At 43.7% G+C, this 12,928-nt stretch overlaps 1 protein-coding gene across 1 annotated transcript; it reads left to right on the forward strand.

Annotated features, from left to right (window-relative positions):
• Nucleotides 1–243: 243 nt before the first annotated feature.
• On the forward strand, nt 244–12,401 carry pirt (phosphoinositide interacting regulator of transient receptor potential channels). Its single transcript, XM_085963412.1, has 2 exons — nt 244–863; nt 9,511–12,401. The coding sequence occupies exon 2, from the start codon at nt 9,543–9,545 to the stop codon at nt 9,948–9,950; it is 408 nt and encodes a 135-aa protein (XP_085819538.1). The 5' UTR covers nt 244–863; nt 9,511–9,542; the 3' UTR covers nt 9,951–12,401.
• Nucleotides 12,402–12,928: the final 527 nt, after the last annotated feature.

Genomic DNA, 12,928 nt, shown 5'->3' on the forward strand with positions numbered 1-12,928 from the left:
TCCATAATGTTTATGTATGTCAGTGTCAGCTGTGGCTCAGTGGGTAGCACACTCGCCTGAATCAGAAGGTTGTGGGTTCAAGTCCCACTCTAGGGACTTGAGCATATAAAGCTAGGCTGACAGTCCACTCCCAGTGCAGTGCTGAGGGAGTGCTGCATTGTCGGATGGTGCCGTCTTTCGGATGAGACGTTAAACCGAGGCCCTGTCTGCTCTCTGGACGTAAAAGATCCCATGGCACTATTTCGAAGAAGAGTAGGGGAGTTCTCCCCTGTGACCTGGCCAATATTTATCCCTCAATCAACATAACAAAAAAAAGTATCTGGTCATGATCACATTGCTGTTTGTGGCTGCTGCATTTCCCACATTACAACAGTGACTCCACTTCAAAAGTACTTAATTGGCTGAAAAGCGCTTTGAGACGTCCGGTGGTCGTGAAAGGCGCTATAGAAATGCAAGTCTTTCTTTTATGTAGAGTATATATAAAACAGTCAGGGAACTGCACAGAGGCTGAGCACTGTACTCCTTTCGCAGCAACCTATCTGTAACACGCCGGAAAATTAAACAGCGCAACAAAAAAAAACGAATATCTACTGAAGCTGTGGTTTCTAAACTGACGCCAAGCCCGTCGATGATGTAATTCAGTTCCTCCGCCCTGCTGAAGGACCTGCCTGTCGCTATTCCGACTATGAAACCTCGCTGTCAGGCATCTGTCGCTCTGCTTCCCGAGTGAGACCACAGCAGAGAGGCGCTGCCCCTTGGTCCGATTGCGTTTTCGGGGACATTCCGGAGACTGGTCCTCGGGCTCCAGGAAGCGACAACTCTGGAGGGAGAAAGGGGGGAAAAGCTGGAAAGGAGTGAAATCAGTGAGTATCTCTGGTGAGGCGTGGGGAAAGTACTGCGGAGCAAATGAGATGGGGGGGCTAAAGCCAGAACAGAGTGCTGAGGGCGAGGAGGCGATTTTACATCGAAATGTGAGATTAGACCGGCTGATGAGGGCGTGGAAAGCAATCACAGTAAAAATGTGAACATTGGGGCATTTCAGAGGTCGTTCAGTAACTTTTCGTTGCATTTTTCAACAGCTGCATCTACTTTAATAATCCGATGCTTTTGGCCAGAAATCGAGGCTGTATAGAAAGATATGCTGGCACTGAAGTGGTTAATACGAGCCTGAAACAAGACTCCAAACATTTTTGTTTAACTTCTCCTTCCGCCTTCATATTTAAAATCGAGTCGAAGTTGCGAGCTGGCTGCACGTTGCCACGATGCGGCGATCTGTTTAAAGTCCCAGGCTTTCCCCCAGCCTCCAGTCTCCAGAACATGCTCAGGGTTTGGGAGGAAAGGGGGAGGTGGAGGGCAGGGTCTGGGAGGAAGGAGGAAGGGGGAGGTGGAGGGCGGGAGGAGGGAGGAAGGGGAGGTGGAGGGCAGGGTTTGGGAGGAAGGGGGAAGGGGAGGTGGAGGGCAGGGGGTGGGAGGAGGGAGGAAGGGGGAGGAAGGAGGAAGGGGAGGTGGAGGGCATGGTTTGGGGGGAAGGGGAGGTGGAGGGCAGGGTTTGGGAGGAAGGAGGAAGGGGGAGGTGGAGGGCAGGGGGTGGGAGGAGGGAGGAAGGGGAGGTGGAGGGCAGGGTTTGGGAGGAAGGGGGAAGGGGAGGTGGAGGGCAGGGGGTAGGAGGAAGGGGGAGGTGGAGGGCAGGGTTTGGGAGGAAGGAGGAAGGGGAGGTGGAGGGCATGGTTTGGGGGGAAGGGGAGGTGGAGGGCAGGGGGTAGGGGGAAGGGGAGGTGGAGGGCAGGGGGTGGGAGGTGGAGGGCAGGGTTTGGGAGGAAGGGGGAAGGGGAGGTGGAGGGCAGGGTTTGGGGGGAGGTGGAGGGCAGGAGGAGGGAGGAAGGGGAGGTGGAGGGCAGGGGGGGGAGGTGGAGGGCAGGGGGGGGGAGGTGGAGGGCAGGGGGGGGGGAGGTGGAGGGCAGGGGGGGGAGGAAGGGGAGGTGGAGGGCAGGGGGGGGAGGTGGAGGGCAGGGGGGGAGGTGGAGGGCAGGGGGTGGGAGGAAGGGGAGGAGGGGGGAGGTGGAGGGCAGGGTTTGGGGGGAAGGGGAGGTGGAGGGCAGGGTTTGGGAAAAAGGAGGAAAGGGAGGTGGAGGGCAGGGTCTGGGAGGAAGGGGGAAGGGGAGGTGGAGGGCAGGGTCTGGGAGGAGGGAGGAAGGGGAGGTAGAGGGCAGGGTTTTGGAGGAGGGAGGAAGGGGAGGTGGAGGGCAGGGTTTTGGAGGGCAGGGTTTGGGAGGAAGGAGGAAGGGGAGGTGGAGGGCATGGTTTGGGAGGAAGGGGGAAGGGGAGGTGAAGGGCATGGTTTGGGGGGAAGGGGAGGTGGAGGGCATGGTTTGGGGGGAAGGGGAGGTGGAGGGCAGGGTCTGGGAGGAAGGGGGAAGGGGAGGTGGAGGGCAGGGTTTGGGGAAAAAGGAGGAAGGGGAGGCGGAGGGCAGGGTCTGGGAGGAGGGAGGAGGGAGGAGGGCAGGGTTTGGGAGGAAGGAGGAAGGGGAGGTGGAGGGCAGGGTTTGGGAAAAAGGAGGAAGGGGGAAGGGGAGGGCAGGGTTTGGGAGGAGGGAGGAGGGCAGGGTCTGGGAGGAAGGGGGCAGGGGGTGGTTTGAACAAGTTGGGTGTGGAGCCGCGGGCTCCCAATAATCAGAATGTCAACTGATTAAACCACAAGCGTTTGGCTCGGCAAAGATTTGAACTGTTCAAGCGACATGGGAGGAAACAATTACACACGGACATTGGGGAAAGTTGGAGAAAATAAAAGTGGTTAATTCTGCAGATCTGTGTTGAGCTCCCGCATCCGTGGGCACTCCGACGTGCACCATTTGGAGCCATTTACGTGAAGCCGATGCTGCAAATGTCTCACTGGAGCGTTGATACAGGCGGAGTGCGATGCAATGGTGGAGTCTGAGCAGGGACAGCTGTACAGCGACTCAATGTAAATATTTATATATGAAGGCAGAAAGTGATCAATGTGGGCTGGCAACTGGTAGCCGCACCCAAAGCTACCACAACCCCAACTATAAATAATGGAATAATCGCAAAGTGAAAATTGGCCAGCTGTAAGAGTGGAAAAATAAAGGGTAAATTGGGGCAGTTTTGCAGAGTAAATCAATATATGACATTTCGGACGCTATCAGTGCAATTATAATTCAGCAGTATGAGTGTAAGTGTGCACTGTGTCGATATCTCCCCCCCAACCAACCAACCAACCAATTTATACTTGAGAAATAAGCATTCTCTGGGTGAAAAGCAAAGGAAAAATGGCCCCATACCAACAACAACTTGCATTTATATAGCACCTTTGAGGTAGTAGAACGGCCCAAGGCACTTCACATGAGTGTAATCAGAGAAAATTTGACACCGAGTTATTTGGACAGGTGATCAAATGCTTGGGCAAAGAGGTGGGTTTTAAGGAGCATCTTAAAGGGGGAGAGAGAGGTGGAGAGGTTTAGGGAGAGAGTTCCAGTGCTTAAGGCCCTAGGCACGGCCGACACTGATGGGGCGATGTAAATTGGGGATGCGCAAGAGGCTAGATTTGAGGAATACAGAGTTCTCGGAGAGTTGTAGGGTTGGAGGAAGTTACAGAGATAGGGAGGGGCAAGTCCATGGAGGGATTTGAACACGAGGATAAGAATTTTAAATTTGAGACATTGCTAGACCGGGAGCCAACTTAGGTCAGCGAGCACAGGGGTTAATTGGTGAACGAGACTTGGTGTGAGTTAAGATACGGGCAACATGGTTTTGAACAAACTGACATTTACGGAGGGTGGAAGTCGGCCAGGAGAACATTGAATAGTCGAGTCTGGAGGCAACAAAGGTTTGGAGGATGGTTTCACCAGCAGAGGTGGAGATGGGTGATATTACAGAGGGATGGAGGTTTCAGCAGCAGATAAGATGAGCCAGGGGCAGAGACTGGCAATATTACAGAGGTGGAAGTAAGCGGTCTTGGTGATGGAGCGGATATGGGGTCGGAAGCTGAGCTCAGGGTCAAACAGGACACCAAGGTTGCCAACAGTCTGGTTCAGCCTCAGACAGTGGCCAGGGAGCGAGATGGAATCAGTGGCTAAGAAACAGAGTTTCAACCATCCTGAGGTGAACTTGTTGCACTCTGAAAGGAATTTTGGACATGCATGAATCACTGGCAATGGTGTGATGATTCACATACATGTGAACTCTGAAAAGTGATGCAATCTGGAGTGGATAAAAATAAAAGCTCACGGTAAAAACATTGGGCTTGTTGGGGAAAATTCTCAGTCATGATGCACTTGGTTATCTAGCTCCTGACATCATGACAGCCTGCTCTACACCCAACCTCAGGCAGTCTGCGTTTATACTCGTGTAGCAGAAGCGGTTCTGAAATACTTACTGGACTAGTTTCAAACCTCTTGTTATAATACGCTCATCGGTCAAATTATTGATCCAGCTCTTGAGTCAATGTAAAGTGGAGACTGCTTTGTATCAACACTCAGTATCCAGTATAACTGCCCATATGGTTCAACTGTGATCAGATTGAATACAGGTGTAATATTGTCAAAGCACTACATTTTTACCAGACTTTTTTTGTTGTAAGATCAAATTCTAAACTTCCTCATCAACACATTTCTGTATAATCACATTTCACGTCAACACTGCAAACTTTTAGTCCATTGACAGCTCTGACGTTTGCTCTATTAAACAAGGCTGTGCTATAACTATAGCAACTTGTGTTTGTATAGCACCTTTAACATAGAAAAATGTCCTCAGGATTCACAGAGAAAGAGAGAACTGTAATCTACATTAGAAAATTGGAAAAAATCTATCCATTAATAAAGAGCTTTCAACAACAATGTGCATTTATACAGCACCTTCAATCCTACAGTCTTCCAGTATGTAGTGTGTTACTGCATTTTTAAGTATTGTTTTTCTATGGGTTTGGGATTTGGATTTGGATTATTAGAATCAAATACATTTTCCGGGAGCCCAATCCAAAATCTTAATTATTCTAAATGGCCATCCCTGCCATTCAATCAGTGGGTTAGACTTGCAGAACTGATGTTCGAAATTTCTACTAACCTGACACGGTACAGGGAAACCTGATGGTTTGTGTAAATAGGTGGTCTCTTAATACACCTTCCGTTTTGATGAATTCATTACTTGTTAAAGTCTCCACCAGCAACTGTCTGCTCTGTAGCACTCCCCAATTCTCCACTCCACCACCATCACTGTTCTAATGCTTGTTTCCCCAGTTTGTACAGCCTAAGGCCGCTACTTAGCATTTTCAGATTTCACTCAGTTTTGTTCTTATTTTTCTTTTTCTTAACAATACCAAAAATGAATGCCAAATCTGGTGTAAATGAAAAACTGCAACAAAAAAAATCACTGAAAACTTAACTATATAGCATTCAAAAATGGATTTATTTTTAATGATATCAAAGCAAGACTTTGAAGTTTTTGTCAGTCTCAACACGTCTATATGAAACTGTTTTGTTTAACTTGCTTCAGTGTTTGAAGTTATGTGGGCTCTCCCTATTGGGGTAGCCTAGCCAATCCTCAACAGTGCTCAGTAGAGACAGAACTCAATCAGTCAAAGGCCATTAAAAAAAAAAGACATGATCATTATCTGGGACATATAACTACTTTTTTCTGAATTACGTGAATTGATCCAATTTTTTGATCAGTTTAGATTTTTAAAATACAGTTCAGACTCATCATCCCTACATGTCGATTATGCCTCACGGATGAAGCAGGAAAAAGTATGTGCACTTGCCAATGGAGTGCAAATCTTTGGTATCCAAGTGCATCTCCCTCAGCTGTAGCTCTCGGAGAGTGTGGGCTTCTGATTGCCTCATCTTGTAAAAGCATTTCCCTGTCAAAGATTCATAGTTAATGAGACTAGTACAGAAATAAGTCAAGGAGTTAAACTAAATGTACATGTATTTTTCAACCATAATTAAAATGTAATAACCATTATAGCCAGGGCTGCTTGATATCCCATGGTAAATTTCACAGATTTCTGTACTAACCATGTGCAGTGCAATTTTCTGCCCAAGTACCACAATTCTGCAAAATGAGTCCCAGTTGCAGTGAAAATGCTGGATTTTGAGTGAATATGAGTGATAACCAATCCACTTAACGTAATTATAGCATTCTACTTCTAGAAGCCCCTGCAGTGAAAGCTGATTACAATTGATTAGGAGTGGAAATTGACTAACTTCCTGCTTCCCTTTGTAGTTTACCTAACATAGCACTTCTAATGTTGGATAACCAGAAACAGACACCTTATATGTCATACAGGAAATAATAAATACCCCTGAATGATTATAAGACAGTAATCTTATCAAGGGATCTACCTGACATCTTAAACCAGCTATGCGAAGTTTGAGTAGCTGATAATCTTTATCTCTGTTCCAAAATGAGATTACAGCCTTGAAATCACCCCAATGTGTTTGTTATTTTTTATATTATAAGATGTGATGTTACTGGGGGCAATTTTGTTCTGTTGTTGACCTACCACATGCCATGTGGACTTTGACAGTTAAAACACTTGATGCATGATGGTAGCATCACTTAAGGATTATTGATTGTGATGTAATCATTGCAAGTTTACCATGTGTCAATCTAGACTTGATTAACATGAAATAACACTGTCACTGCTTATTATATAAGAATAACAGTTATGTCAAGACATTTGCCAAAGTGTGTACAGTTTCTTGTCAGCTCAGTGCTAATTAGTGGCATTAAGGAAGAATTACCTTCATGAAAAAGTGATGGTCCTTTTTTCTTTACAGAATAATGTGATGATTTAAATCATGTCAAAATACAGTATCACACCGCCTGTATGTGACCTGGGCGTGACAGAAAAGATGAATAACTCTTCCAGTTCCTTCCATAGAATTGCATAGAATGTACAGCACAGAAACAGGCCATTCGACCTGACTCAAGCCTCCTCCCAACCCTCTTCAACTGACCCTATCAGCACAACCTTCTATTCCTTTCTCCCTTAAATGCAGCGATGCTATTCACCTCAACTACTCCTTGTGGTAGCGAGTTCCACATTCTAACCACTCTCTGGGTAAAGAAGTTTCTCCTGGATTCCCAATTTGACCTATTAGTGACTATCCTATATTTATGGCCCCTAGTATTGGTCTGCCCTACAAACTTTTCTACATCTACCCTATCAACCCCTTTCATAATCTTAAAGACCTCTATCAGGTTACCCCCTCAGCCTTCTCTTTTCTAGAGAAAAGAGCCCCAGCCTGTTCAATCTTTCCTGATAGGTATAACCTCTCAGTTCTAGTAACATCCTTATAAATCTTGTTTGCACCTTCTCCAGTGCCTCTATATCCTTTTTATAATATGGAAACCAAAACTGTTGTACAGGACTACAAGTGTAGTCTAACTAAGATTCGATATAAGTTTAACATAACTTCTCTGCTTTTCAATTCTATCCCTCTAGAAATGAACCCCAGAAATTTGGTTTGCTTTCATATGGCCTTATTAACTGGCATCGCTACTTTTAATGATCTGTGTATCTGTGCTCCTAGATCCCTTTGCTCCTATACCCAATTTGGGCTCCTACTTTCCAAGGAGTATGTGGCCTCTTTTTTCTTCCTACCAAAATGTACTACCCTCATCTATCTATACTATACTATCTATACCACTTATCTATATTGAAATTCATTTGCCAATTACACACCCATTCTGCAAGTTTATTAATGTATTATATTTTGTCACAGTCTTCCTCAGTATTAACTATATCCCCCTTTCCCTCTACAAATTCAAAAAAATATTTGCCAAACACTGTTTAGGAGAGAGAAAGTAGGAGAAGTACATCAAGTGAAAAGGAAAGGAAGCAGGGAAACTACACAGGTTGAATTAAAGTGAAAACAATTCCAACTTCAAAATACTTTCCTCAAATAACAAGAGGAAAAAATGTGTTTGGGCCTGTTGCATTTAATAACAAAGAAAGAAATGTATAGGTTGGCAGTAGGTTTCAGTACGCTCTCCCTCGAACACTGTGGTGTTCCTCCTCCTTACACTACTGTGCCATCACTTCATCTATGTTAGCTTACACACAATCCATAATGTGTCATTATACCAGATGTGCATTCAAAAATGTATAACTTTTACATATTTCTTTGCTCATCAAGCTGAAGGATGTCACAGTTAGGAAATTGAACACTTTTCTACTTTAGGCATCCAATGCCAGCATCGAGCACTCTCGGGTCAGTCATTCAGCAAAGTTATAGAGTACAATTCGCTTTACTCTGCCCCAACAGAGCAGCCTAACTCCCAGTCTCAGAAGAAGACCTCCTATTGCACCGGTTTGAATTTTTACTCTTCTTACCGATTTAGCCTCATGGCATCTTGGATTCCAGGCTTTCAGTTTAATGCAAACTTGTGCAAAACTCACAACTTCGAGGAAGTGGGTTACTACTGCCTGAATTCACTTCACATTCAACTCTTATAGCCACCAAAGAGATGAGACTTGCATCTTCTCAGTTTGTATTAGATTCAAAACTGGGTCCCAGAGATGACAAGACATTCAACTAACCAACTGTGCTACCCATCCCTTTCTAAAGTAACCTTCCAGTTCTTTAAATTGCAGCCATAATGATGAAGCATTTCAAGCATTCTATTTCCTGTCATTGATCCAAAAAACACGAGTCATAGTAGTCAACCCATTCAGCATTTATTGAACAGTATGGTGGATGGATAGGACCAGCAGAGGTGGCAATATTCTATACAAAGTGTTCAACCATATATATGAGCTCAACATTGATTAACTGCCCCTGCATTGTTAAACCCGTGATATACTCACTAAGAACATTACATTGAGATTGTTTAATTTCATCCTCTGCTCTCCTCTGGGTAAATATTATCCCTGCAGCTGATATGACGAGCCAGTGATTACAGACTTAATCCTAATATTGAATCTAATTTTCAACATTTAAAAAGTTTTGAAAAATTATTGTATACTGGGTTATAAAAATGGAACCTAAAGCAAAAATTAAACTGTGTTTGTGCCAAGAAGGACATTTTTATACTCATCAATGCCTCAGTATAGATCAGTTGGATGGTTGCAGCTTTCTGCAGTTCCTAATTGCTCCAGCTAGGCTTAAGTTCAGAGGTTTTTTTCAACTGTGTTTGTATAGTCTAATTTAGCTCATCAAGCTTGCCAGCCTGTGCCCATCGATTTGGTTATCCGTTATGTTTTGAGAATGGGTGCAATTCCATTTTTCTTGATTTTGAACAGGGCTTGTTAGCATCCCATTCTGATGATACTATTATTGAGCATTGACAGTGATGTATTTTATAATTCCATATTTCCAGATTCTCTCTTTTCATACGTCTTTAAATGTTTGAAAAATATTTAGACATTTGGAAATATATCAACAACAAGGAACTTGTATCAGAGGTGGTGTATTTAATTTTCCCCTCCTTACCCTCTGCCAAGTTAGTCAGCACTCATCTTCAATAATGTATTTGTTTGTTTAAACACAGGTCCGGGTAAGTTGGCATCCACTCCAGATCCAATGATGAAAACGAGTTCAACTGAGAACGTTGATCTGGGCATGCCGTCATGTTCTGAGTCCAAAGATCTGCTGACCAGCCATACAGGAAGTACCTTGTACAGCAGTTCCAGAAGCGTGTCCATTTGGACCTCAGAGCCACAGACTTGCTGTGAAATTTACCACAAACCTATTATTGTCATGTCAGTTGGATGGGCTTTTCTTCTGTTGGGGGCCGTAACAACTGGCTTGTATTTTGCACAGATCACTAAGAAAACATGCAACGTGCTGGGGCCTGCGTTTCTGTCCATTGGGATCATGTTTTTCATATTTGGATTGGTCTGGCTCCCTATCCTCAAAGAAAAACAAAGAGAGAAGTCCATGTCGAGATATTTCAGGAACCAAAAACCGCCATCATTCTTTAACTTGTGAGGTAAAACTGCACAGCAGAGAAGCTTACTGCTAAACTGATGGCTTCTGTGAGTGGACATCTCTTAATGTTCAACTGTAATTCATGTTTACATGGGGGCCTGTAGGAGTTTATGGAGATGGATGACAAAGCACTCCTTATATATTCTTTGGAATCAGTGAAACTGGTGAGAAAGAAAGAAACACTTACATTTATGCAGAGCCTTTCACAACCCGAGGACATACCAAATCGCTTTACAGCCAATTAAGTACTTTTTTTTTAAGTATAGTCACTGTGGTAGGTCATAAAATATGGAATAAAGTCACAATGTGACGTTTAATGGATTTTATTAACTCGATGATCAGCAAAGTAAATGGATGACTTCTTTCAGTGGATATCTTAATTTCCCTCTCATGTTCAACATTTATACCTGGTGGAACTTTATCAAGGAATTTAATTGTATGGCTTCTTAGGGCCATCCACTTCTGACTGTAAAACTGTTTTCAGCACCAAACTAATGAAGGGCCAAGAATTCTTGTACCAAAGCGTGTTATCCAGTACGTAGCAAACAGTTTCTGAGGTCATGAAATCAACTACACCAGTAAAGGGTTATCATTTATGATGTAAAGTTAATTGTAAATATTGTCATAGAAATAAGTCAATGAATCCCCAGGCAGCATGGTAGAAAATATGCATAACTATGGGTATCATTGCAAGAGACTAAAAAATGCAACAAACCTTACTCCATTGGAAATTATCTGTGCACAGTAAAGTGTGAGCCATTCTTTCAATTACTTGCAATCCAGTACGTTTGTCAAAGCATACCTCAAGTTGGCTCTTCATATCCAGTGGGATTTGTAATAACAACTGCAACTGATCAGGTTTGGAATAGCAACTGCTGGTAAAATCAACCTGGTGTACTCTTTTGGTTTGGGTGACAAAACAAATAAACTGCAACTAATAAAACATTAAAGGAAACTTAACAACTTAAATTAAAATTTGATTGGCCGGGGTGATGATGCACTCCAGTCCCCGCGGCGCCCAACGGTCGCGGAAGGCCTCAAGCGTGCCAGCGGATACCGCGTGCTCCATCTCCAGGGTCACCCGGGCGCAAACATGACCGCGGAAGAGAGACAGGCAGTCAGGCCAAATGACCCCCTCGACCGCCCACTGTCTGGACCAGTTAATGGCCACTTTGGCCAGGCCCAGGAGCAGTCCTACAAGGAGGTCCCTCGACCTGCCTGCTCCCCTCCGCACTGGGTGACCAAAGATCAGGAGCGTGGGACTGAAGTGCAGTCAAAAATCGAGGAGCAGCCCCTTCAAATAATGCAAGAGGGGCTGCAACCTCTCACACTCCATATAATCAACCTGGTGTAATTCTCTTAATTTTTAAGTAGGTAAATGATTGAACATTGCACACAGAATGCCTTAAAGTTAATCTGAAACAAATCATGAGTACATCTATATGAAGCATGAACTGCATCTTTCAACAATAACACCTTGCATTTATATAGTGCCTTTAACATAGGAAAATATCCCACGGCACCTCACAAAAACATAGAAAACATTTGACAAAAATGTCCTTATATCTTAGGCAAAAACATTAAAACTGCATGCATTTCTTTTTACTGAAATTCAATAATACTCAGCTAAATAAGGATGTAATATAATTTGTAAGATATTAAAATAGAATTAAATTTACCAACTTATCCCATTTTTCTGTATTTTGCTTAAACAGCGTGAAGGTCAGAATTTGAGATTTCTTCTGTGATTTCCATGGATTCAGTAGCTTTGAGAGTTCTTCCATTTGGGAGAGACTGACAAAACATATTTTAAACAAGTTTAACTGTGTTGAGAGGAATATTTAAGTGACAGTTTTGGATAATCACATTCTTTTTTGTCAACTGTATGCTTTAAGTTTTCCTGTACCACGCACCATTCCCCAGCTGAGATTCCAAGCAGGAGGAGTGTGTGTGAGTGTGGTCTGGAGTAACTCTCTCTGTCCTTTTTCATCTCCCTCTTAGGATCTATAACTCGCGACTGATTTTACCTTCCCTCTCCATCATGTAGCAATCAACACCTACCCCACCACCACCATCCCCAATAATTGGAACAGAAATCAAGAACTCACAAGTTGAGAAACTGAAATTGGGAATCTACACCTTACTACTCTGGGATAGTGTATATTGGGTCACTAATCAACCTTTCTACTGAGATCAGCAAGAATATCTTTTCAATATTTAATAGTGATTTTAACCATAAGCACTGAGGAGCAATGTGACTTTAATAGTAGGTTTCCACAGAGAACCAAAATTCCTCTCAGATTATATTTTTGAACTTATAACACAATTATATAGTCTCCATCAACAATAAGGCTGTCTTATAATAGTTTAGGCATTGGATTATTTCTTAGCCTTAATTAATTTTGACTGTATCTTTGATTTGAAGTTTTGCACTAAAAATATCTCCCAAGATATGGATCATCATTGCGTTCTGAGTGTTTGAGAAATAGGTACTTGGCCCCATGTGTAAAATGAGACTCCAGCAAAGCGTTCTTATTTGTATTCATCTGTTTTTTGGTACCCATTCACTGTGCATTATTCCCTAGCTGAGAGATAAGAACATAAAACATAAGAACATAAGAAATAGGAGCAGGGGTAGGCCAATCGGCCCCTCGAGCCTGCTCCGCCATTCAATAAGATCATGGCTGATCTGATCCTAACTGCCAATCCACTATCACAGAACCATCTCCTGCATCTAACAGAATTAGACACACGAAATAGGAGCAGGATCAGGCTACACGGCCCCTGGGCCCGCTCCGCTACCCACAGGGCCATGACCAATCCGAACCTAGACTCATGTCCAAATTCCTGCCCGCTCCCCGTAACCCTTAATTCCCTTTACTTCTAGGAAACTGTCTATTTCTGTTTTAAATTTATGTAATGATGTAGCTTCTACAGTTTTTTGGGGCAGCATAGTCCATGGACCTACCACCCTCTGA

The sequence above is a fragment of the Somniosus microcephalus genome, chromosome 21 (assembly GCF_052327205.1).
Source record: "Somniosus microcephalus isolate GS21.2 chromosome 21, FLI_Smic_1.0, whole genome shotgun sequence".
Lineage (NCBI taxonomy): Eukaryota > Metazoa > Chordata > Chondrichthyes > Squaliformes > Somniosidae > Somniosus > Somniosus microcephalus.

Bases quoted from the DNA above. Each gene is read 5' to 3' on its own strand.
- pirt (XM_085963412.1), top strand. From the start codon at position 9,543: ATGATGAAAACGAGTTCAACTGAGAACGTTGATCTGGGCATGCCGTCA.